This window comes from Martes martes, assembly GCF_963455335.1.
Source record: "Martes martes genome assembly, chromosome: 14".
NCBI classification, from domain to species: Eukaryota; Metazoa; Chordata; class Mammalia; order Carnivora; family Mustelidae; genus Martes; species Martes martes.
The window spans coordinates 66,126,595-66,152,453 of NC_137902.1; the positions used below are offsets into that span (position 1 = coordinate 66,126,595).

General features: G+C 38.3%; 1 protein-coding gene across 1 annotated transcript in view; it reads right to left on the minus strand.

Annotated features, from left to right (window-relative positions):
• Positions 1-681: 681 nt before the first annotated feature.
• BICC1 (BicC family RNA binding protein 1) overlaps positions 682-25,859 on the minus strand; it is a gene marked incomplete at both ends in the record, with an annotated part of 38,449 nt that continues 13,271 nt past the window's right edge. The window contains 10 exons of the mRNA XM_080822939.1: positions 682-812; positions 6,627-6,726; positions 9,457-9,617; positions 13,105-13,261; positions 18,995-19,149; positions 19,547-19,586; positions 22,221-22,386; positions 24,447-24,603; positions 25,137-25,269; positions 25,407-25,603. Coding sequence (XP_080679065.1) covers positions 682-812; positions 6,627-6,726; positions 9,457-9,617; positions 13,105-13,261; positions 18,995-19,149; positions 19,547-19,586; positions 22,221-22,386; positions 24,447-24,603; positions 25,137-25,269; positions 25,407-25,603 — 1,397 coding nt within the window. The remainder of the gene's footprint in view (positions 813-6,626; positions 6,727-9,456; positions 9,618-13,104; positions 13,262-18,994; positions 19,150-19,546; positions 19,587-22,220; positions 22,387-24,446; positions 24,604-25,136; positions 25,270-25,406; positions 25,604-25,859) is intronic.

Here is a 25,859-nt window from a genome sequence, read left to right on the forward strand (position 1 = left end):
GACATAAATGAACAGAACTGGTCCAGAACCAAGGTGAGTCATTTACATTTCCCAAAGTCAGAATATTTGGCACAAAACTAATAATCCAGTACCATTTCAAATAAAAATATGATTGTCAGAAAAGTATGCCTAAATCTGATTTGTACCAATACATCAGGTGACATGAAAGTTGAGAGAAAGAGGCACGATTTCCACAGGACAAGAAATCAGAAAGTGTAAAGTGCTGAAAGACCTCAATAATTATTTTAAAGCAGTACCAGAAAATTCTATTTTGATTATTTTTTAAAAAATCCCCAAATCCCTAAACAAAACAAGCAAACAAAAAGAACCTCTAAGTTTTCTGGCATCCCAGATGTCAATTAATCCTTCATTTTAAGTAAAAAATCAGTGCATACATCACTTAGGTAAATAAAAACAGGAAATAAAGCCCTACCCTCAAATTGCAAGTTCTGTCGGATTGCCGTTTAAAAAAAGTCATCCAAATGTGGCATTTCTGTGTGATGACATAAGTTCACCTTCTCTCTTTTCTTCCTTTTTGGCACAAAGTTCACGTTTGAGTAAGATGCGTTGGTCCTGATACCAGACGCCCAGAGTACTGAGGACGGTGTGCAGTGAAGGCTGTTCACAGATCTCCTGTGTCCAACTTGACAGATTTGGCGGGTGCATGCCTTGAGGATATTGCTACCAGCGGCCACTGACACTAGCAATGTCTGAGTGATACTGACGGGGTAGCCTTCCACTCGCTCCGCCTTCCAGAAAAGAGGTGCGTGCACTTGGTGGTTCAAAAAGCTTTCTTCGATTTTTATTTAGTTCTAGAGAGAAAAAAGAGAGAATTGTTAGAAGCTCAATGGAAAAGTTCTATAATCTACGGGACAGGGCAGTAGAGCCCAGAAAATGGTGACATAGAAGGGTTTTGGAGGGAAAGTCAATCTGGTAGCAAAAGGAAAAGTTTTAGTTGCCGGTCAAGACATTTCTGAAATGCTAGAAAGTCTGATATTAAATGGAGCATGTTGGTAGTGAGAGAACCAAGGACAGTAAGTCATTTTTATTGCAGTTTGTAGACTATCCAGCAGATAGGTCATGTTCTCAGAACCCTCTATATTCCTGATAGACAAATTAACCAGTTTGAACTATCCCAAATGTCACTGCAGAGGCAAGGAAAGGGGATCCATCAGAGGTGGTGAAAGGCCTATGAGAGGATGTATTACCAAGGACACAGAAAATTATTACAGCTACTGAACTCATCCATGTCAAACACAGCATTCATTAAATTACTGAAGTCAGACATGAAAAGAAGACTCCACACAGAAATGCGAGAATAACGGAGGAGCACGATGAAGTGTTAAGCCACAGCCCAATGGCTCCACTGACTCATGATGCCTCTGCTCCTTGAGTCAGAAAGAGTTATGTGAGGAACTGTATCAGCAGGAGTTTCCTTTGAATAAAAAAATCAACTTAGTAAAAATACCAACGGTTTATGAAATTATTATAACTGAAAACAACTAATACTTGAACTCAAGTTCTCAGGGAAAAACTAAGATGTTTTAATTTCATTTTAAAGAAACTAGAGTCCTGAGAAAAACACAGTTTACTTTTGCCTTTCATCAACTAGAAATTATTAACCAGAAAGGAAAAAATTAATTGAAGCAGTCCACCTTGTTTATCACTATGCAACAATCCCCTTTCCCCCAACACATGTATTTACAAATCCTCAAACCAAATGATGTAACTCTTGCTAATGAACTCATACCAGTAAAGAGAATTGTCATACTCTGGAAATTAGAGTTCCGATAGCCATCAAACTGAAGTATCAAATAATGGGATTATATAGTTGATGTGATTAAGGTTGTGTTGTCTTTTCCTTTCTTTTTCTTTCCTCCCTCCCTCCTTCTCTCCCTCCCTCCCTCCCTCCCTCCCTCCTTCCCTTCCTTCTTTTTTGACAGGAGTAGAGCCAGTGATCCAGGACGTGCATTTGCACGGTACTCAAAACATTCTCACCACCACACAGGTACAGTCCCCTTTCCAATTCTGAAGTCGCACTGCAAGCTATGGCTATACCAGTGCTAGGGTTCAGAACAAGAGACTCAGGTTGCAGTGGGTTGGTCACAGGTGGCTAGGGACAGCCATACGGCTGGATGTGCACTTATCTCCCAAGTTCTGGAAGATGAACCAGCACCCTTAACATTTCACTCCACTACCTTCCAAAATGTAAATGTCTGCCCCACAGGGGTGATGCAAGAGTGGAGACATCTCTCTTTTGGTCACAGTGAGGTCTTAGGGCAGAACAAAAATAACGGAAATCTAGTAGTGCTTATTATAAGATAAGTGCTTTATGATTTGGTTTGTCCTATTTAAGTCCTTCTTAAGGAGTAAGTGATATTACTATTCTCCATTTTATTTATTTATATATTTTTTAAAGATTTTATTTATTTGAGAGAGAGAGAGAGAGAGTGAGTGAGAGAGAGAGAGAAACTATGAGCCAGGGGAGGGGCAGAGAAGCAGATCCTCGCTGAGCAAGGAGCTGGACATGGGACTCGATCCCAGGACGCCAGGATCATGACCTGAGCTGAAGGCAGATGCTCAACCGACTTGAGCTACCAGGTACCCACTATTCTCCATTTTAGATAAGAAAATTGAGTTTTAAACGTAACTTTTAAGTGATAGGCTGAAACTCTATCTGCCTACATAGAGGTCCATGTCCTGGGCTCTGGGCTCCAGTGGTCCATCCAAGTAGAGAAGACCAACTGAGGCATTGGAATACAAATTTAAAAAATCAGTAGTTTCAGGTATGCCAGATAATACAGCTATACTTCAGATTTCATAATACCAAATTTATTTTTTAAACAGAAAAACACATCTTTAAAACTCTGGAGAAACAAGCAAGATATATGCAGGCTCCTTTATAGATGGCTACCTTCAAACTCCTGCAGAAACACTGTAACAATGACATTCCTACTAAAAGTTGAACACATGTATCTTGTTTAAAAAACAGAGATTCAGACATCAAGACTGAATTTCATGTATTTAAAGGCAACTGTAAGAGAGTTAAGAATGAATCCCCTTAAAAGTACATGGCTTGGGAAAGTTTTATCACCTTCTAGTTAGAGGACTGTCTTTGGTCTCCATTTTCTCATGAGAGAATAACCCATGAATCAGGACAACATTGTCATACTATCGAGAAGGAAGAGGGATGGACAGGTGAAACACCAGTCTCCCCTAGCACACGTAACGTGTACAATTGAGCTCATGAAGAAATTGGGCCACTGAAGACAAACACATTTTTAAAAGAGACATTGAAAACTTTATTCTGGAAAGTCACATCAACTAGATTTTTGAGAACATAAAATGATCATGAAGGAATTCATCCATTCCCTAAAGAAATAATTTCTAAATAATTTCTAAGGTATATATTTCTAAATGTGAAACAGATAAATCTTCCAGAGATTATTAAAGATCAAGTACTACTGAAGAGACTTTAATTTTTCCTGTCCTTTTTTATATTAAAAAGCAAACTCCCTCCTGATTTTTTTCAAGTAAACCTAAGAGATAGTTTGGGAAAATACCAACCTTTTTCTTTGAAATTCCAAGGTTCACACAATCCTGGCAGCTCTCAGGATCTTGTTGCGGGTCTGAACAGAGTCACAAACTAAAAGAATAGGTCAGGAAATGTTAGATCTACCTGAGGCCGATGTGGGAAGCCCGTCAACAGGATGTTAAAGTTCCTTTTACCTTGTTCCTGTACATTTAGTCAATCACTCACTAAAATATTCTGAGAGAAATCAAAGAATTTTCAAAAAATCATAGATTTGAAAAAAGACCATTTTCCCCCCCTCTGATCTGTCTCTACTAGAGATACATCTCCTCTCCTTCTATGACATTAAAAGAAATGTCCTCGGGCCCAAGATTAAAAACAAAATAAAACCTTACACTGAAAGAACGACCCTGATTACAAATTAAAAATCTATAAAATTTTAGAAAGGAATTTTGAGCAAACTCTGTATCTAACCAAACTATATAACCACAAGACAAACATGAGTAAAAGCTACCCAGCTATCCTGCATTCTATCCCTGGAAATGGAATGTTCTGAGACTAGGAATGGATGTCTTTGTTATCAGATGAGCTGAATTGGAAAAAGAAGTTTTTTGACAAAGGGTTTCTCAATAAAAACTTATTACTTGCAGAGAAAACAATTTACCAGGTTCAAACAAATACACTCAACAAAGTAAGGCAAAATCATACTTAAAATAATCGAATACTTCATACTGTGCCGAACATTCATAAGGCATCTATTCAAAGCCTCTAATTTCCTTTAAAAGCAAGAAGACCTGTGAGCCCCATTGAGAGAGGTGGTTTACAGAAGTAGTATATAACCACAACAGAACCACACTGAGGATGAATGAAGAAAAAAAAATTTTAAAGAAGCTTAAAAACCCCTCCTGTTTCCACTCTACTCCCCCAAACCCATCTGGAATACATCACAAATGTCTTCCAGAATAAAGGTCCCAATGATTTAGAGATATCTGCTTGTTGCTGGAAGCTTTACACAGTTTGGATGCACGAAGAAAGAACTTAACTTTCATTATACGGTCCCTGACATTCCATGATTTTCTAGTGAATAATTATCAAATTCCAGGACATAAACTTCTCTGGTATAAAGGTGCCTGCCCACAAGTATATATTTACACTACAGGCTCAGTTATTATGTGAGTTAATCAAATTTCAAGTAGTATATTAATTTCTTTTTTAAATTAATAAAAGAATATGAACATATATAAGGTTAATTTGAGTCTAGAAATAGCATTTAGGGCTAAGCTTCAGAGTAAGCAAATTGCAAATTATCCTCTTGCCACAGGTAGTAAAAAGAGAAAGAACAAAAGAGCGTACTGCTAATCACATACACTGCTAAAACTGTCGGTTATTTTCACTACCCTTGATGACAAAGCGCATGGAAGGACAGACCTTAGAAAAGGAAGGTGATCTTACACAATCATCTATTCCAACCCACCTTCATGGTTAAGAAACAAACCAAATGAGGTTTGGAAACTCACCCAAGGACTAATGCTTCGGCAGAGGCAAAGCCCAGATCTCCTTATGTGAAAACAGTGCTCTTTCTACTATACAAAGCTGATCTTACGAATGAAACAAGAAAAAGCATCTGCCCTGTGGAGTTTCATTAATGTAACTACGTGGGTGCGCAGGAGGGAAAAAGACTTCTCCAACAGACGCCTGCAGAACCCTATCCACGGAGAACCCTAACAGGCTGCTCAGTGGTTGAATTTCCACCCTTCTTTCAGAGCTGCTCTGCTTATACGTGCTTCAGGTATTAGGTCTATATATAAAATTTCCTGATGGGGTTGGGAGAGGGATGTAATCTCAGGCTAAAATTAAATGGAAAATGACTGAGGTTTTTATTTTATTTGCTGATCTGATAAGTGAATGCTGTTTGGAAAGGACTTGCGCTGGTTGGATGGCACCGCTGGCCTCATAAAGGCAGAGTCTGCAAAAATCAATGTTTTGAAAAGGCAAAGTCATTTTCCCACCACACCTGACACTTGGCTTCTGCCCTTGGTGTCTCTTTCTGAGAAACTGGCACACATATAATATTGATATTAATGAACTTCATCAGAACTTCAAAAAGTAACCTCATTTTTTTTGCCCTTTATGTTTCTTTTTGCTGTTACATTTCTCCAAACAACTTTTTGAGGTACATGGTTATATATCTGCAGATTCCTGACTCACCACCCAGCTTAATTCCTCTTAAATGGCAGGTACTCAGGAAATACACATAAGAATGTTTTCTAATACATAGAATATGCAACAGGTGCACAAAAAAGATGGTCTGGGAGACAGACAACATTATCTTCCTTCATCCTGTAACTACATTCAGGATACTACACCCTTCTTTGACTCACGAATTCTATTAAGAGTTTGGGGAATGGGCGCCTGGGTGGCTCAGTGGGTTAAAGCCTCTGCCTTCAGCTCGGGTCATGATCCCAGGGTCCTGGGATCGAGCCCCGCATCGGGCTCTCTGCTCGGCAGGGAGCCTGCTTCCCTTCCTCTCTGTCTGCCTGCCTCTCTGCCTACCTGTGATCTCTGTCTGTCAAGTAAATAAATGGAATCTTTAAAAAAAAAAAAAAAAGAGTTTGGGGAAAATTTTAAAGCAGGACAATATTGCCAGATTCCAGTTACAGCAAGGATCATTCTCTTCTTCTCTAGTACAGTTATCTCAGCTGGCAGACAAGGATACATGCAGTTGGAACATGACAGCCAAACCAGAGTAATTATTCCCAATGATTATTGCTTAACACAACCATGAAAAGGAGAATTCCACCTCTCCCCCATTCTTAAGTTCTGCAAAGGGCAATTTTGGTTAGATCTTGCTGAAGAGATCTGTTTTAAAGAACAACATTGTCAAGGCAGGTCTTCAGGCCAACGCCTTGATGAAGGAGTAGTAGGGATGTTCTCAGCATTTGTCACACTGTTATTGGGAAAACACTCTAGAACCACAACCACAAGGTGTCAGCGTGTAAGCAAGTGGTTGATGGACAGAACCAGCCCCACTGGCTGGGGCCACGGGCAGAAGTTATTCAGATTTTAAAATGTGAGTATGAGGATTTATATTCACCTGAGATAGCAAGCAGCATTTTCCTTCTGGCACCAAAAGTCGTAATTCCCAGCTCCTTCAGATCCTGATCTGTGAGAGTGAGGAATGTTTGAAGATCGATCTGTAGGTGAAAAAGTAATATAAATAACCAATACATTAAGCACTTATTTTCCTGCTTACTAAAAGTTCAACTCATTATTGCACATACTGCATTTACTAATATGCCTACTTCCAAAAAGGAACAGTGGTGTCACAAACTGAGAGGACAAGGGCTAAGTAATAAAGGTGGTGAAATGGAAGTGATGATTCTAGCATAAAACTTAGGCTAAGCCAGTAATTTAATGCAATTGAGATTAAATATTTAGGTCTTAGCATTCTGGCAGCCAGAGCAAAAAGGGAAGTGCAAATCCTATAGTTTTGGGGAACTCATAAGAAGGATACATACCTATCTAGAAGGGAGAAACTATTTCTTAGTTTTGGATTCTGAATTGGTTAAGCATAGCACTATAAAAAGAAACTGAATAATACCATCTCTGGTATCTTCCACTGTGTTCTACATAAGAATGAGAGAAGAATTCCTAAACTACATCAGACACATGGTTCACTTGGCTCAGCCTGGCAAATTATCTCCAATAGTGGCATACAAGAGTTATTTCCAGGGACCATGTAATTGCCCTCTCTGGCATTAGCAACAAAGTAGCTCAAGAATATGACCCCTCAAGACACTGTGGAGTAACAGAAAGGTAATGGGCTCTGAAGCCAGAGAGAGCTGGCTTTCTATTCTGCCTCTTCAATTACCAGTTGTGGGCACCTAGGGTTGACAATACTGTACCCTATGGGGCTCCAGTGGGCATTAAGTATGATTGGAGATATAAAGCAATGGGCTCCCCAAAAGTGTAAAATAACTGACAGCTATGGCTAGTAATTATGTATTTAGACATATCAACTGTGAAAGTGGCTAAATGAATATTCAACTTGCTTACAATAAACTAAATCCCACAAGGTCACTTAATGGGAAATCCTTATTAAGTGATATCTGAGTATTAGAAAATATCCTACATGAAAGAAACAACCAAATTTATATTTCTCATTCAAATTATATAGAAATTAATTTGAGATATTCTGTTTTCATTTTGAAGGTATATCCAGATCTTAGAAAACCTTTTCATCTATCATGTCTAAAGGTATGTATTTAGAAATTCAATTAAATAGAGATTCTCTATTTTAGGGATCCTCTCTTTCTAAAGGGCAAGAGAGTAAATATTTTAGGCTTAGTGGGAAAAATGATCTCCTTTGCAACTCTTCGACTCTCCTATTTGAGCTTGAAAGCAGCCACAGATAATATGTAAATGAATGAGTGTGGCTGTGTTTCAATAAAACTTTATTTACGAAATCAGGCAGGTTTGCAGGCTACAGTTTGCTGACCCCTGCTCTAGTTAATAAATATTCAATAAAGGCAGTCTGGCTTTTATTTTATCTTGTTTTCTTCGTTCTTGGAGTAAATGGATAAGAAGTACCTTTGCTGACCTCTGGTCTAGTTAATAAATATTTGATAAAAGCAGTCTGGCTTTATATTGTCCTGTTTTCTTCCTTCTTGGAGTAAATAGATAAGAAGTGCCTTTAATAAATTTATTTCTATGCTTCTTTAAATATTAAATACACATAGACAAAACAAATCCAAATATTATTGAGTAACAACCAATCTTTTACTTCAAAACCTTCTTTGTCTGGACAAGTTAAAATACTCTACCCTTCAACTTCTCAATCAGCTACCTTTGTCTAACCAGCAAAACTAAATCAGTAAATGCAGTTTTTTAATGCATTTGATGAGGAAAAGTGTTATTCAACTTAGTTCATTTAACTCAGTTAAATGAACACTAATTTAGATTCAGGGAAAAGAAAACAAAATCAATACCCTGAAATCCAATACACACAACATTTTTTTGGTGTTAAAAAACAAAAAAGTTCACCAATTAAACTTAATTACTTAATGAACCATGGGCATAAATTTATGATATAAACTGTATAATAAAAAAATCTTAGATTCTTTTTGATGCATATGTGCTTGGGAATTACTGACTTAATCAGATGTTCTCTAGTATCAACTAAGTCAAACTAGCATAAAACTTAAACCACGTCTGGATTTGAAAAATACATACGTTTACTGAAATATTCTAGCTTTTTATTGCACTGGGTTAGCTGTGCCCTAGTAACATGACAGTATTAGTGGAAAGAATCATGTTCAGGAGCTCTTCTCTTTAAGTCAGTGCATAAATAGCCATTGCTTATTGGTTTGACCAAAATCCATGGTGGTGATGTTTCAGAAGACACCGCATTTCTGTCTTAGCTCAGGCAAAAGCCAAGCAGTAGATCAACGAATAAATTAACATATATAAAAAGCACATTCCATCTTGTGAGAACAGATTCAGTAACATGACGAAGATGGGGTCAAAAATGACCACAGATTTTACTTCAGATGCGGTCTTTTAAGAGCCATGAATGAAGGCAACAAAGATTAAGGGCTGAAATGATCTTAAATACAGACTGTGCGAAGGGAGCTGTGAGTCAAAAGTTCCTATGAATCAATACACTGGTTAGGTCTTTTAGCTCACACTGGGAAAGGTGTGTTTCTGGAAACCAAATTTTCTCTATTTTTGCTATCCGGTGTTTACTAGTTGCACTAAATAAATAAGAAATGAGATGACATTTTTCTTAGCAGCAAAAACAAGTTATGAGACTTTAGTAAATGCTCAGTGAAAGCACAGGCATAGGTCAATGAGTGATTTCATTCTAGAAGTCATCATACATACAACCAAAACGAAGGTGCCCAGGAAAATAAACAGTGACTGACCTCTTGTTGCTGGAAGACGTCTGTGTATTTGCCCAGGCCCAGTTTGCTAAAGAGCTCAGGGAGGTCAGAGCCTTTGAAAGAGCTGTTCAAGTTACAGCCATTGCTTCCCGTCAGCGAAGAAATGCAGTCCATGTAATTGCTACTGCTGAGATAGTGTTCCGCTGGAAGGCAAAGCAGAGACAAGCTTGAAGTGTAAATGCCCAGAGACAACATGGTTTAATTAAAAATTTTAATCACTCAAATATTTTAGATTTCATTGTGGGGCTGAACAGAGCAGTAGCTGCCGAAATACAGCAATTCTTTACTGAAACATTGGCTTTTCATTAATGAAATGCTGGTTATTGCTTTCAGGGAGGCTCTTGCCATTAAAAAGCTACACTTGGGAGGCAGCAACTCAGCAGCAGTGCCTCTGTAGTTAATAATCATTAATCATATTCTCCCTGAGCATTCAGAAACATTTGCTCTTTGTAATTGATTTGATGTGAATTAAATGAGAATTTGGAAGAAAGATCCCTGGGATATAATAAAGGTATGGAAAGTTACTGTAAGTCCAGACTCCTTTTGGAAAGCAGGATGGCCTTCTGTATCCACACTTGTGCTTTCCTATGGTCAAAGGAATTGTAGGATATTGCAACACATAAACCTCATCCCTTACAAAAATATCATTGGGCAGTTAGTTTACAAAACAGAGCACTTTTAAAATTAAGAGAAAATATGAAGTGTAAGAATGGTAGTGGAGTTTCTGGATTTAACTTATGAATATTAGTTAACTTAGAAAATTTCGAAGACATCAATGCTGAACTTGCCTTGACACTGTGGCTGATTTGGTGGGCAAAGATTTCTCCAGATTGTCTGTGGTTCTCAGACCCAATAACATGCACTGCTGGGTAATGGACTAGGGAGCCATACTAAGCACTTGGCCAAATACTCAAACACTCTTTCAGAGATGCTTCGGAGAACCTAGCAGAGCTGTGTAACCATCCCTATCTCCCTGACCAACAACTGGCTCTCAATCACGTGGGGATTCTTCCTCTTATACCAAAGTTGCAGCTCCAGGAAGGACTGCCAGACTGGTAAGGGTGGAGGGCACTCACCTAGCTAATTAGATCGAATCTCCTTTGGTCAATGCATTCTCCAAATCTAAGAATCTGGTTCCACACCTTTTTATGTGCCACTGATCACTTTCTCTGGCCATTTTAATCTCCCAACTAAGAGTATATATACTTCCTATATCTCAAGTGGAAGGAATTTCCTGATCAACTTTCTCTTTCTCTTAAAAATAGATGTTTTAGGGGTGCCTGGCTGGCTTAGTTGATGGAACATGTGACTCTTGATCTTGGGGTCATGAGTTCAAGCCCCACAATGGGTATGGAGCCTACTTAAAACTTTTAAAAAACACATATTAAAAAACAGATTTTTTTTCTTTTCTTTTTTTTTTTTTTAGATTTTTTATTTTTTTATTTGACAGAGATCACAAGCAGGCAGAGAGGCAGGCACAGAGAGAGAGAGAGAGGAGGAAGCAAGGCTCCTCACTGAGCAGAGAGCCTGATGCGGGGCTCGATCCTAGGACCCTGGGATCATGACCTGAGCCGAAAGCAGAGGCTTAACCCACTGAGTTCCCAGGCACCCCTGAAAAATAGATGTTTTATGTCTTGTGGGGAGAAAGTGTAGAGACAAGGACCCAGGATCAAACCCTGAGGACCCCCCAACACTTAAAGGTAAGGACCCAAAGTCATCAATCCAGTGAGGCGCTGGTTTGAGGTTGACACAAAGCAGAGTTTGAAGAACACATGGGAGTAACCACCAGAGTTGACAATAGGGAGGTTACTGGCAGGATGACCATATAATTTACTGTCCAAATGATATACACTGACTTTCTCTGAGAATAAAAGAGGGAGTTTACTGAGAATCACATTGGAACAACTGGTATAAACAGGGATGTCTGAAGAAAACCTGGACATTGGTGATTTTGAAAAGAGTGTCAAGAAAAATTATCTAAAACTGTGTTGTTGAATACAGTAACCCATGGCCACATGTGGCTACTGAGTGCCTGAAATGTGTGTGGTGGGAATGAAAATGTTCTGTAAGATTATGAAATCCTGTAATACCAGGTTTTGAAGACTAAGCACAAAAAAAATGTAAAATATCTCATAAAAATGTCTTTATATTGATTACATATTTAAACGATAATATGTTACATATCATTGGCTTAAGCAAAACATTAGTAAAATGTGAAAAAACATGTTTCAAAATAAAATGTTCTTAGTGATATTATGGCACATAATTTCTTTTATATTTTTTTATTTTGACTACTTGTAGTTTCTATATTGTTTTAAACTCCCTCTGCTCTTAAAACATCTAACAAAAGACAACTACTTCCTTAATCATTCCTTTTTATTAATGAGTTTCCTATCTTAACCCAAATCCTGAACTTCAATTCAGCTAAGTTGTACAATCAATTTTAATTATCCAGTGTTAAGCGAAGGGAAAGGAGACAAAGACAGAAAAAGAAAGGCACAAAGGGAATTTACATTGAGATACAGAGCAGAGATCATTTCCAGCCCTAGATCCGCATCCAGCACCAGCCCGCCTCTCAGCTGCTGAGGGGGCACCGTGCCCGTGCGAGTCTCCAGGCTACTTCTGTCAGTGTACTTGGAATGTGTTTTCTTATTTCGACCTAGCTGACACGATGACCAGCCTTTTCAAATCTGAGACCCTGGACAACATGGCCCACCTGATTGAAGGTCACAACTGACGGTAGACCATGTCTACTACACTCATTCAGACTGCCTTTCTTGAAGTATTCTTCAAATACGTCACGCTATGTGTTCCATGATTCCAAATTCATCGAATACTGTGAAAAAGGCCATCAGGGGCCTATCTTGTGATTACTATCATCAATTCTCATCTGCTTACCTATTTATACAGCTCACAGGTGTGGGTACTGTTACAGACAAAACCCACTGGACTCATTCTGAGTCTCAACCACATTTGCTCAAAGCCAGAGCCTCTGTACTTTAAACTCTTTTTTCTATTTGTGCCAATTCAGCTTTAACTTGCCAGTTTAAAAAATCAGATCTTGCTCTTCACCTTCCGTAGCTCTCCACGGGGCAAGTCTGCCCAGTTACCCTCTGTTTTCCACGATGCTAATGCGACGGCAATCAGCTGGCTCCTTTACATCCCTGTGTTTTCCTCATCATTTGAATGTTTTGCGTGAGCATGGCCATACGTTCATTCAACAAACATCTACTGAGTGTCTAGTAAGTGTCGGAACTGCTAGACACTTGGGAAGAAACAACAAATAAGGCGCAGCCTAACAGAACACTCAGCACCCGGGCAATGAATGAGCGCTTGCCGAATGAATAGATGTGTTTCCTAGCTGGCGAAGCTCAAATTCTCCGCAAGTATAAAAATGCAAGTATAATCAGTGCTAAGTGAAAGCACAGACAAAAGGCCATGGAAGCAGAGAACTACGCCCTTCTCTTCACCTGGGAAAATGGGGAAGGCTTCACAGAGGAGGTGGCATAGGATTATGCCAAATACTTGAAGGCAGGGGGTCCAGAGTTTATATTTGAGCATCACCCTAAACCAAATGGACAAATTTCAGGCTGATTACATCTAAAAGTATGATGAAAAGTCAAAGCTCACTCGATTTGTTTTGTTTACGTTTGGGGCTGCCAACAGAAGCTGCAAATTCACTAGGACTTGGGGGTCCTATTCCATTTCGGTCCCTCCAGTTATCAGATTCACTTCCACTTCCCAAGTGTTCACGACTGCTGGACCTCGAGAGGGACATTGATGAGCCCTGTAAATAATCAAAGTCAGATGCGGACATATTAAGGTAGGTTTCCCAAGATTTGAGGAGAAGAGAATCTACATTAGACCATCACCAATTGCTTCTCTGTTTAACCACTGCAGTTTCCCCACACATGCTGGTTCTCAGGAGTCTGTGGTACCTGCCTATATGGCCTCAGCCCTCCAGCCACCAAGGACACCTGGTAATACACACAGTGAAGTCTTTCCCCTTCATTACCAGAGTGCCCAACAGAGTTCTGAGAGCCCTCAGGATAAAGCCTTGCTCCTCTAAGTTTTGGAGCAGTAGATACTGAGAGTCCTCCCTATTTTGGGGAACTACAAAACAAATCTTCCAGCTGGTACAGCAGAGATTCTCTGCCTTGGATCACCTATGAAGGACAAACAGGAAGATGTGTGCCTCCACCCAATCTTTTGATAGGAATAGAGGTCCTAGGCTAAGTGAATCAGAGTGGAGAGGGCTGCCATCTCTTCCATGTAACCCTCATCCCAACAATGATAGGGTCTTTCCAATAAATTACAAATACCTGAAAAAATTTACCTTTTTAAATTCCTCCCCCCAAAATAAAAATGTAAAAGATCTCAACATTTGCACTGAATTTGCATTTATTCATTCATTTATTTAATCACTGGCATTTTACTTTGTACTGTGTCTACAGTATTCAAGTTAGGATTCTCTGGTTTTCAAAGTAGTATGCTGGAGAATTCTAAGAGAATCTTTCACTATTCTGTAAACTCACTTAATTCAATCTCACAGCATCATAACCATGTCTTGCCTTTTTAGCACTTTTTTCTTCGAGGCATCATAAAATCACACTCCCCATGTCTTCAGCCTGTTCCCTGTGGCTTTGTAGGATCTTCCTCCCCTTTCCCACTCCAAACGTCACATTACCCTGGGCTTGGCCCTAGCATTCCTTCTTGTCTCTCTCTATACTTTCTCATTAAGTTATCTCAACCTCTTTCAGAGCTTAACAACAACCATGACTTCTAACCTTCTACCTTCAGATTTGACTTCCCTATTGAAATTTATAATAATTAAATTGCCAATCTGACACTCCATTTTACTGTCCCATAGGCATTTTAAACTTAGAATGCTTGGAATTGAATTGTTGATTACCCATCCCCACTACCTACACTCATACACACTCCTCCCCCAGAATTCCTACATCTCATCCAGTTGCTAAAGCTGAGCTTCTAAGTTGTCCTCATATCGCCTTCCCCCACTACATCAAATCCATCAACAAATTCTATTGATGTCATCTCTAAACATACCCCAAATCTACCTACTTCTCTCCATCTCCACAACTGTAACCCGTAGCCACCTCACGAATATTTTATTCTACTCTTGCCTCCCACTCCAATATCCATTTTTCATAAAGCAACTAGGTTGGTTTAAAAAAAGAGCAAATTAGAACAAATGATACCTTCTGTATGAAGTCTTATAATGCTTTCTGGTACTTTTCCATGGGCTGAGGTGCTCCCTAACTGATCCTCTGCCTCTCTCTCGAACTCTCAGTCTTCAACACTATACCACCCTACCCAACTTCTCCTCCATGAATGTATCTGCTGGTTCCGTCTTCATTTGATCAAGGCCTATTACTATTTCCCTAGATCTTCACAAGGCTGGCCCTTTCTTGTCATCTAGAACTTAGCTTAAATGTCATCTGCTTATAAAGGTCTGCTATAACCACCTAATATAAAGCATCTCTGTCTTATATTTACCAGGGATTTTTTTTAATCACCTAAAGACTTCTTGTTTGTTTGTTTTGTATCTCTCTGTACCCACCAAAAAGAAAGTTGAACCTGTGTTCAAGCACTGTATCCCTAAAATTGTCTCCAGAAACAAAAAAGATGTTTAATAAATATTTGTGGAATTACTGAATCTATAAATATCTTTTCCCACTTCTATGGGATGCACTTTGCTGATTTTTGGGAAGGGGCAGAGGAAAGAAAGGCTCCTGAGACCAAAGAACTAGTGTTTTCAGTTAAAATCATCTTTAATATTATACTTCAACCAAGATAAACCCAGTGTAACAGGGAAATAAGAATATGCTCAAAACTGGCAATAACCAGAAACGTCAATGAGATCATTACTGTAGTATTTATATGTATATTTAAAATTCTGCATCTAAACTCTTTTTTAGCATAAAAACACATTCATCTAAGATCTAAGCAGACTTAATACACACGGCTATATCAGACCTGGCTAAACATGGTGGTTTCTAAAAACATTAAGTAAAACATATCTTGTGATATCTACTAGTTCACTATCTACTCACTAATTTAAAGTACCATAAAGAGCAGCTCATCTCCATTCTTGGATTTGTAAGACTTAAAATAATCAGACAACCTCATTACTCTTAGTGGTAGGGAAATTAAAAACCATCTTTTAGTCCCAAAGCATGTTTTCATTTGCTTCAGGGAATATGCGGCAGAGAGGGGTAGAAAACAGAAAAGGAAAATCCTAGACCTTTCATATTTCTGTTGATGTGGCAGAGATACTGCAGGTCAACGCAGCCTTTTGTTCAACCTTTTGTGTCTCAGTATTTGATCAAGTGGATGGGGTCATATTTTTGAGTCTTGGAGAAAACAAAAAATGCCTCAAGCTGCCGGCGTCTTATCTGAAGGAGCTCTTTGGAACAGGCTCATTTCTCAAAGCTGCCCTAAAACTGGAAACAACTGCTCAAGTCTAGCTTCTCAGAAATCTGACTTAAGAAGCTCAAAGCATCCACTTCTTGCCTCAAGCAAGCTTCCTAGAGCAGGAAATTCTGTGAGCCTTGATCCCTGGCATGTGGAGTGAGCAGCATATTCCCATCAGAACCTATTGGGCTAAACATGCTTCTTCTCATAGATCAGCATTCCACTTGTCCATTTGGTTTGGTTTGGCTTGGTTTGTTAAAGAATAAGGGAAAACGAGTGTTTCTTGCCACCTTCTAATTTCAAAATATTAGTGCTGTAGGCAGAGATGTGGTTAATTCTTTAATAAAAATGTTTAAGTTCTCCCTACTTTTCCCCAGGTCCTTCTCCATCACACCCTGTCCCCATGTGCTAACCCTAAGACGCAATCCTCACTGCTCAGTTTTTAAGCCCTCTGAGCTATGGCAGAATAAAGGAAAAGGCACGCATGTGCAGATAACAACTGCACAAATTTAGATCTTGTTATTGGAAGGGACCCTTCCATCCCTTTTCAATGGATTTGGGATGTATGAAGAAAAGTTCAAGTCCTACACAGCAGGGAAAATCTAGAACACCATTACCAAAGAAAGTGTGGTTATATCTTTTCATCAGCATTGTTGAAGGGCCTGTAAATAAACAGTTTACATGGTGAGAGCCCATGCACTGATCTAGCTGCTCACACCCTCTCCCCCACCTTCCAGTGTAAACAGGTTGCTAGACATTAACCACAAAGGGGGAACAGGCTAGCCCAAGATAGCCAAAGCAAGAAAAGCCACACGAGGGAGTTCAGGCACTCAGTAAGACCCTGCACATCCCTGCCTCCAAGAAGTGGTCTATCCATCCTTGGACAGGGGCTGGAGCAAAGAGTCTTTTAGGTTCTAAAATAATTTCAGCATCCTCCTCCTAGGGTTACCCCCCTTTAGAGCAGTGTTTTTAGAAGGGTGTCTGCATCAGAATCATACTAGGCTTTTGCTGAAAATGTGGAGTCTTGATTCTTGCTCCTTATTTGATGAATGAGATCCTGGAGGAAGCATGTGCATTTCTACCAAGCTCTCCAAAGCGAATCTTATATATGTTAAGCAATGGCAACATGGTTCTAGATCACTTACTTACCGCCTTTGCTATGTACTCTCTTGGGTTAAACTATTAATAAGAGAAATATAAGGAAATTTTGAAAAATAAACTCAACTCCTTTCTGTGACACCTACTGCCATGACCTCAAGTAGGACACTTAACTGATCAGGGTCTCTCTTTCCTCGCTGGAAGCTTGTAGCTTTGAATAAGCTTATGGATGAAAATGCACTGTATAAATCACAAAGAAATAAACTATGTGATTTAAGATAATTGTTCTTAGCACAGTATGTGTTCACATAATACTCTGAGGTATTCCTTTGGATATAAAAAGCAAATCTAGTTTGAATATGCAATAATATTTCCAGCAAAAAGCTTTCCTATACATAATCTCAGCTTTCAGCCAGTGTTTGGTTTCCTTCAGGGTAAAATTCTCCATTTCAAAGAACAGTAGCTGCTCATTATTATGAGAACTTACCACATGGCATGCTACATACTGGATGCCTTCTTCCAGGTAATTCTCAGAACAACTCAAATTAGAAAACAGGTTCAGAGGGGAGAAGTCATTCCTCAGAGCTGTCCATGTATCAGTAGTGGCTGTCAGACCCCACAGCCCCTTCACTTGACCACTACGTTATCAGAATGATCATCATTTCAACCGGCAATCCTTCTGGTCTTTGAGGACACAACTCAAATGGCATTTCTAGGGTAATTTCATCTCTGAAACTACAGAAACATGATCAACCACCTAACACTACACTCTGCCAAAGCCAAGTGAGTGAAACTGATGACCATAGGTGCATCAGCTAAAACCCTCAGAATTAGCACAGCAGTTTTAAGGTCTCTGCCAACAAAAGGAAAGCTTATCTTCTCTCAGAGCTATAATGGCAGAAAGAGGAGTGTGCCTCCTAGAGCCTCGAAATTTTTCATAACGGTTCCTACATTCTAGCTGCTGACAGTAACTTCAGTCCTTAAATACAGGCTTCCAGGCTGCTACTGTAAGTCTGACAATGAAATTTGTAAGAGACTGTTCTTTTAGTATTTTCTTTTACACTTAAAAGCAATGGAAAAAAAATTGCATGTTTGCTTTTGCCTTTCTTCAACAGTCTAATTTATTATAAGGAAAATTGGTGGAGAAAAGAAGGTCAATCTACAATTGCTAGTTATTAGACTAACAATTATGAAACTCTTAACCAGTATTTGTTTTTCAGCCTACAAGCATTCTGGTTGAACACTGTGATTCTTGGATTCATGATTTTTATCCACGTTTGGGTGTGTATACTCTCCCCAGTACTGAGTGTGCATATGTGTGCTCTAATTCCACCCCAACTCCCAAAAGGCTTACAGCCAAAAATCTGATACTGTCAGATTGAAAAGGCTTTGCTTAGCAAGTCACGTGCAGCTTGGCTGAGAAGTACAGAACGTTGGATCCTTTCCCCATGCGGCAAGGATGCCAGCTTCCCAGTCTCACCCTGAGCCATGCAGCCAACATCTGGGAAACATAAAATTTTGGAGCTCTTGTTTATGATACTTCCTGCTGTGTTCCTGGCACATCTGAACATGCTAAATTTTAACTCATATCTGAAAACTTATTTTTGTTGAGTGTTTGCCTTTGCCCCCCCATAGTGGGTCAGCTGGTGAGTGATAACCTTAAATAAAGGGAGTCTTTATAACTTTTATGGAATATTACATCTGTCCTTTGCTTAATCTCAGCCCTGCTCTATCATTTGTGATACTCTCCCCCTAACAAAATCACATTTATCCAAATTTACATCTCTTTAATAGCTGATCAAAAACTTTGAAAGAAGGTAAAGACCATAATATATTACACTATATCAATCTGATAGCAATATGTTTACAGGAACAGAAATTAGAACAAATCACCATTAACAACTTTTCCTTATGTAAATAAAGAATGATACCGCTCCTTTGCTAAAAGAACAGACAGGAAGAGTGGGTAAGTCATGACTCTACGAACCTCAAAAGTCGTTGTCATTGTGGGCTTATAGGACACATGGTTGGCCCTTCTCAGCTCCTTTATGGTTTCAGCTGGCATGGATTTAGAAAACCCCAGGCCACTCCAGGTATTTGTGGGTGTTCTGACTTCTGTCACCACTGGTTTCTTTAACATAGCTTTGGGAGACAGCATATAAAACAAATGTTTGGTATTTTTCATGTTTTTTTATAAAATAAAATACTGATGAATATTGTTTCTTTGATATATGTAAAGAAATTATCACTGAATTATTATTTCTTAACATGAAATGACTTAAAGTACCTTCATAAAATACCTTATACAAAGTAACAGTAAATTGAAAAATGTTACATTATTTCTTAATTGATCTAATGCTAATCTATTCAACAAAACACATTCATCTCCAACGAAATTTGTGTAACTTGAACCTAAACATTCTAGGTTTCTTTCCATGAAGGTCCAATTTCTCAATTCAACATGACTACTAGGAAACTTTCTATGGTCTCCTAGAAAAAAAAAAAAAATCAAAGTATTGATCATTAACACCGCACATACCTTTGGTTGCTAATAGTTTCTTTTGTTCATAGTCAAATGCCTGAAAATAAAAGAGAAAAAATATCTTTATTGCCAGTCTGTCCAAATGTCTTGCCAATACCCCATAATTAGAGAACAAAGGTTTTGACTACAGCCCATGAATCTGCCTGGGACACATGCTAAGCTCTGTACCATTAATATGATAGTAATGTAGCACAAGTCTGATAAATTTAAACATGTTTTCAAACTAATTAATTAGAATAAATTAACTACATCTAATATGAAAGTGATAAGAATTAGAAATTTTCCTTCAAAAGGGAAAAAATCCTATTTATTGTGAGCATTTAACACACCAGGGCCAACAGATACTAAAGTATAGTGAATAAGCCAATAATAGGCTAAGTTTCCCAAAATAAGGCATTACCAAAATGCTTTCTGGTTATATACTGGTCTCTGTTTGTCCACATCCCCTCCTCACTTAAGTAAATCATGGCCTGAAATGGGATGATGTTAAGACAATTTAAATTATTTAGCCTAATTGGCACAGTCTTTGCTTTTAAAGTGAGATAAATGACAAATGCCTAGCTTTGATCTGTAACGACATTAAAGCCATGCAATAAAATTAAACCTAGCTACCTCTTCTTCTACTGGTCTAGGATGTCACCATTCATTCTTTCCATTCACAATGAATAAGTGACTTCAGTCATACGTCGACCGAGGACCAAGGTAGGTCATTTTGAAGAAAGCAGTCCAGACACAGCTATAGCTCAAATGCAAACCCAGTGTTCTCAGCTCTCCAATTTAGGGACTATTTAAGATTTGATTTAAGAATGTCTTAAAGGCCTACTAAGAGGGCCAAGAACCAGTTGGTGAGAGCTCTTTTGACCCTTCCTCTAGGAGGACTACACCATTAGATCTAGCGTGCCTGTATAATGTATTGTCTGAAACACGGTATTTCTGAGAGAGCAATGTGCTACAAATAAAAATTAGGCCAGAATTATAAAAGTAAATGGGCTGACCCAGACAAACTAGGATGTGTGATTAACTCTAAGAAAATGACAGTAAATCAGGAGAGCCAGATTTTCAGATAACATAGTTTGGTGTTTTTGAAATCCTAGGTCTAAAATGGCATTGGGAATTAAAATCAACTTTTAATGATTAGATCTTAAATTCACTTGTTCAATAAATATTTACTGAGTGTCTTCTGGTTAAAGAGATTATGTTGCTCTTTGTAGAATACAACAATGAATCAACAAGGGTCTAGAGCCTCAAAACACATAGAATCTTAGCAGGGATGTGTTTAAAAAAAAATAAGTGACTACAAAATAAATTAGGAAGTGAGGTAAGTGTGAAGAGGGAGCTAGAGATGCAGCGTTCCAAGAAGGGTCAGGAGACAGAGATCATTTTTAGGTGCAGGAATCAGTGAAATCTTCAGTCTTTCTCTGTCAATACTTGGTGACTACTACCATTGAGTTTTTAGCAATTTTAAAAGTTAGCTCTTCATTAATAGCATAAATACATCTAAGTTAAAACTCTTTCACCAAGAACATTCTCATCCATCCTAAAAGAAAAGAATGTGAAAATGATTCACTAGGTATAAATCTGATGGAAAAGAAGAGAACTACAAGAGGGACAAAAACCAAAAGGAATCATACAGGGGATGGGGTACTTAGTATAATGAAAGTTTTAATTTATATTAACTGAAAATAAATCCATCAGAAAAAATGTAACAAATGCTTTTTTTTTTTTTTACCTTTGACACTTTAAAAAAGACAGAGGTTTTGTAAAAACATTCATCTAATAACTCATGAAAATGTTCAAATGTGAAGGATTAAAAAAACAGACAAGCAGGATTGAACTGCAGTTTTCACTAAAATTATAGAGGTATCATTTAGTGACATAAATTACTTTCTTTGACATAGCAGTGACAGCTTATTTTTAAGATTCTGTGAAAAGCTTTCCCCTTTGCTGGGGAGGTGGGGGAGGCTGGAGATAATAAATCTTCTACTATAAAGTAGGAAAGTTTACCCAGTAATTCTGACACTGAAATCAAATGTTTATAAGAGCACAAAGTACGAAATCCTTCTTTCTCATATTGTCGTTTATATGGAAATCAAATTTCTGAATTTTATGATCAATAGTCTATTTTGATTTATTAGCCTAAAACTTTAAAAATGGATACAGAGAAGATCCCTGCTGAAGAAATTGTTTAATATGATCATACATCTCTCAACTAACATAGTCTTCAATAATACTTGGCATCTACTTTCAAAAACCTAAGCTTCACTTTAATTATTTTTATAACTATCTAAATGACACCAAATTTATCATCTCCATTAAACAGATAGAGAGATATATTTATCCAAGACTATGTTATGTGGCAGTGATACTTAAAAATAACAGTTTTTACATTTATCTAAACTTTAAGTAACAGAGAAATAACATCATCTACATAAGACATAGCGACACAGACCATCTTATTGTGAATTTAAAGAATTCTTCTTACTCAAGCTTTTTATTTTTAATGTTTATTGCAAAACCAATTCCTAACTACTACATATATATTTAAATTTAATTTTGACTGGAGCGCTGAAGGAAAACCAAATTTCTGCTCTATTGTTAAACATTTGCTGAATTCCCCATTCCCTAAGTTACCACCCCACATCTAGATAACTCTCCCATTTCTCCTCATTACCTGCATGTTGACATAGGATGGCCGCGGGGCCAGACGAGCCCTTTCGGAGTTTTGCTGGGCAGCTGCAGCCCTCTCCGCGGCACGCTCACTTCCAGGAGCCTTCTTGTCAGCCAAAGGGCTTTCTGCAGCACTCAGCTCAGAGTCCGAGAGCAACCTGTCAGTGCTGCTGTGAAACAGTTTGGAATTTAACAGTCCGTGTTTATATACAAATGTACTGATGTTTCCTATGTGCACATTTACTCTACGTTTACCATTGTTAACTATTTACATGTATTATTTCATTTCATCTTCACAAGGCCGCTCGGAGGTAGGCAGTAGTATTATTCCCATTTTACAGATAACCATGTACCTCACCCAAGGTCACACCTCTAGTAAATGGTAGTGCTGGAATTTTAACCCAAGCATATGACTCTAGAGCTGGAGTTGAAAGTATTTCATGACACATTTTCACAAACATTATATGTAGTATGTATGGCATATGTCTGTGATACATACAGAACAGACACAGACAAGATTTCTAATTTGGATACATCAAAGAGATAGCAATGGCTCATGCATACGCAGTCTAAGCAGAAACAAGTCAACCTGAAGGCATGCAGAGGGTCCAGTTCCTGTGTATGAAATGCATATGGTATTGCGAACAAATCTACTAGGACACAGGTTTCAGATAAATAAGTATTTCCCAACACCTGTTCAGGGTGCATGGATGAACATAAAAATGTTCCTTAAAATAGGAAAAATTATCTGAATTGCAAGATTGGTAATGCCCTATTAATGCACCTCAAGTTCAAATCCAAGTGCACGTTAAGCTCAAGTAAAAGAGAAATAAGGAACAGTATTAGGAAAAGAGCTGATCTGATTGGTTCATTCTTTCTTTTGTCATTCACTGTTCCATTGTGCCAGGAGAACTGGGAGCAGGCTGCTGGAATATAAGAGGAGGAGCAATGCACTTTGTTTGCTTGACAAAAGTTCCCAGTGGCTTCACACAGGACATCAGAACTGAAAGCAAAGGGCCTCTGCAGGTTGGGCAGGCAGCATCAGTGTGAAGGCCCAGAGAACAGCGTAAGCAAAGCCAAGGAAGCAAGCGATGTGGACGACTGGGGCCGTTAAAGCCAGAGTGTGACAAGATCAGACTTCCGTGTTCAAAAAAATTGCTGGAACAAAATAAAGGACCGACTGAGCTGCTGAAAGGGTAGCGACAGAGAGACCATTCTGGAGGTTGCAGCTTAACTTAGATGAGAGGTAAGTTCAGAACTTATTTAATGATGAAAGGAACAGGCATACCCTTCAAATGCTTCCACACAGGGAAGAAAGCAAATTTACTTCTCTAACATACGCTGAATAATGTTCACCGTGGCTACTAGTACCACGTAAGGAAAAACACAGATAAAGCAGATTTGGACAAAATGGGAACGAGAGTAGTTAACTGATCAAAGAGTTTATAAAAGCAAAACAGATTTCAGTAAGAAACACAGGAAATAAAAATATAAAGGCTATATTTATCTTAAGATAGTCTCCCCTGTAAGGATATACAAGAAAACTACTAAGACAGTAGAGGAAATTGGGTAGATGGAGATGGAGAGGAACAAAATCTTTCAACATAGAGGCATGCCACTGTATTGCCTTTTTTAAAAAGTGTGAATAGACTATCTATTTGAAAAAAAAAATAGAAAAAGAAGATAGAGTAAGGATAACACATTTGTAACTGTGCTATTATGGTAAGGGAGAGTTATAGTTACTGCAATATATGTATTTATACTCATGGTGGTTTGTAATACATAAAATCATAAAACTGTCAAGTATTTATTACCATAGTCAGCAATTAACTACCTTGGAACAAGGAAGCATAGTTTAAGTTAGAAATTCAAAGCAAAACAAAGGAGAATTCATAGGAGGAAAATTTCCAACAGAAAAATCAGAGTAAATATTGCCCTGTTGAAGAGCAGGGAGGATGTTAAAGTGTCAGAGCACAGAGATGGTTTAGAGAACCCAGATACAAATTCAATCACTATAGAGAAGACAGAAGAGTGAAAATTACCAGATAGTATTCCTTAGTAGAAATTTTAAAAGGAAAAAGAATATTATAAAGAAAAATAAAAAAACACTCTTGGAATAGATCAAACTCACTTGAACCAAAGAACACCAACTACTGAGTTTAAAACAAATCCAGCGTGTTAGACATTTTCTTTCAAAGGATCAAGGACTTTTAAAGATTAAAATACATACTGTAAGTGTGAGTTTTTTGTGCCCTGCAACAGTTCTACTGTCTGCCTCTTGGCACAGGAAACTTTGGAAGGACCCATCATCTGTTTCAAGTCACCAGCATTCCCAGAATGGGAAGGACTTCGAGGCATGCCTACTTCAACAAAAGCATCGTTACAACCTGCAGAAGGGATAAAGTGAAAATCCAAATGTCACCTTATCATCAACCACCACCTGCGATGGAAACAAATCAGAACCCAACTCAAGGGAGACCCAGGTAAAACAGCTTTCAGCTGCAAAGAAGACACTTTAAATTCAGGCTGTCCCAAATTCATTCAAGATGAAATTTAAAGAGAAGACCTTCACATTTTCAAAAGATTTATTAGGGGTGGAAGCGTTTTAAAAAAAGAAATACTCTACTTGGAAAAAAATTACATGTATATATTTACTAAATTGATGCTTTCCTCTTACACAATTACAACCACTTTAATTTAGGAAGTTCCAATGTAATGGGAAGTGATTCTTCCTGTGGGAAGTGTTTTTCAGTTTATTTTGCCCTGTGTTCTTTGGAATTTCACTCAAGATGTCTTTCTGCATACTTGAGGTAGGATGAGTCATAAATGGTTAGCAAAACCAACTTGAAATCACCACAGAGATTTTACGAACCCCTTTATCTGGGTAACAGACCAGGCTGACGTTCAGAAGGAAAGTTACCTTCCACAGGGTTTGATTTGGGAGACGGCTGCTCAGGTCCAGTTGTCTGTCTAGATGGATCACTGTGATTCCCACTCAGTACTTTTTCTCCAAGTGATGAAGTGGCTATTGCACCATATTTTATATTCGGAGACTAAAATGATAACAGAAAATAACATACAGATATGGCCACAATTCTAAAATTCATTTCAGGTGGAAGTTTAAACATATTACCAGTGGCTTATCTCTTAGAAACAGCATAGATCACACTGCTCTAGCAAAGGACGTTACCTGTGCATGTCCATTTAAAGAAGCAGAGATTTTTTTGCCTTCTGTCTGGATACTGTTGATATGGACATCGACGGGAGTCAAGCCAGGAGGGGGAGATGGAGCTGTGTGCCCGTAGGTGGGTACACCAGACAACAAAATATTAGTTAATGTGGCTTGGGCAGTAGATGGAATCATAAGGTGTGGTATAGCAGAAAAACCTACAATGACATTTCATGCAGACGGATATTAGGAAAAAACTCATATTCGACAAATACTACTTTATTATTTTCAGTAAAACCAAAAAACTTCATTTTTGTTACTACAAATTCAGAAGAGTTCAGTTTTGATACCTCTCTGTAAATAGGTTTACCATTACTATAAAAACACAAAACAATGTTAAACAAAACAATGTTAAAATTGAACAAGACTTGAGAGAATACTTAACCTAAGCTCTTCACTGTACGGAGGAGGAAA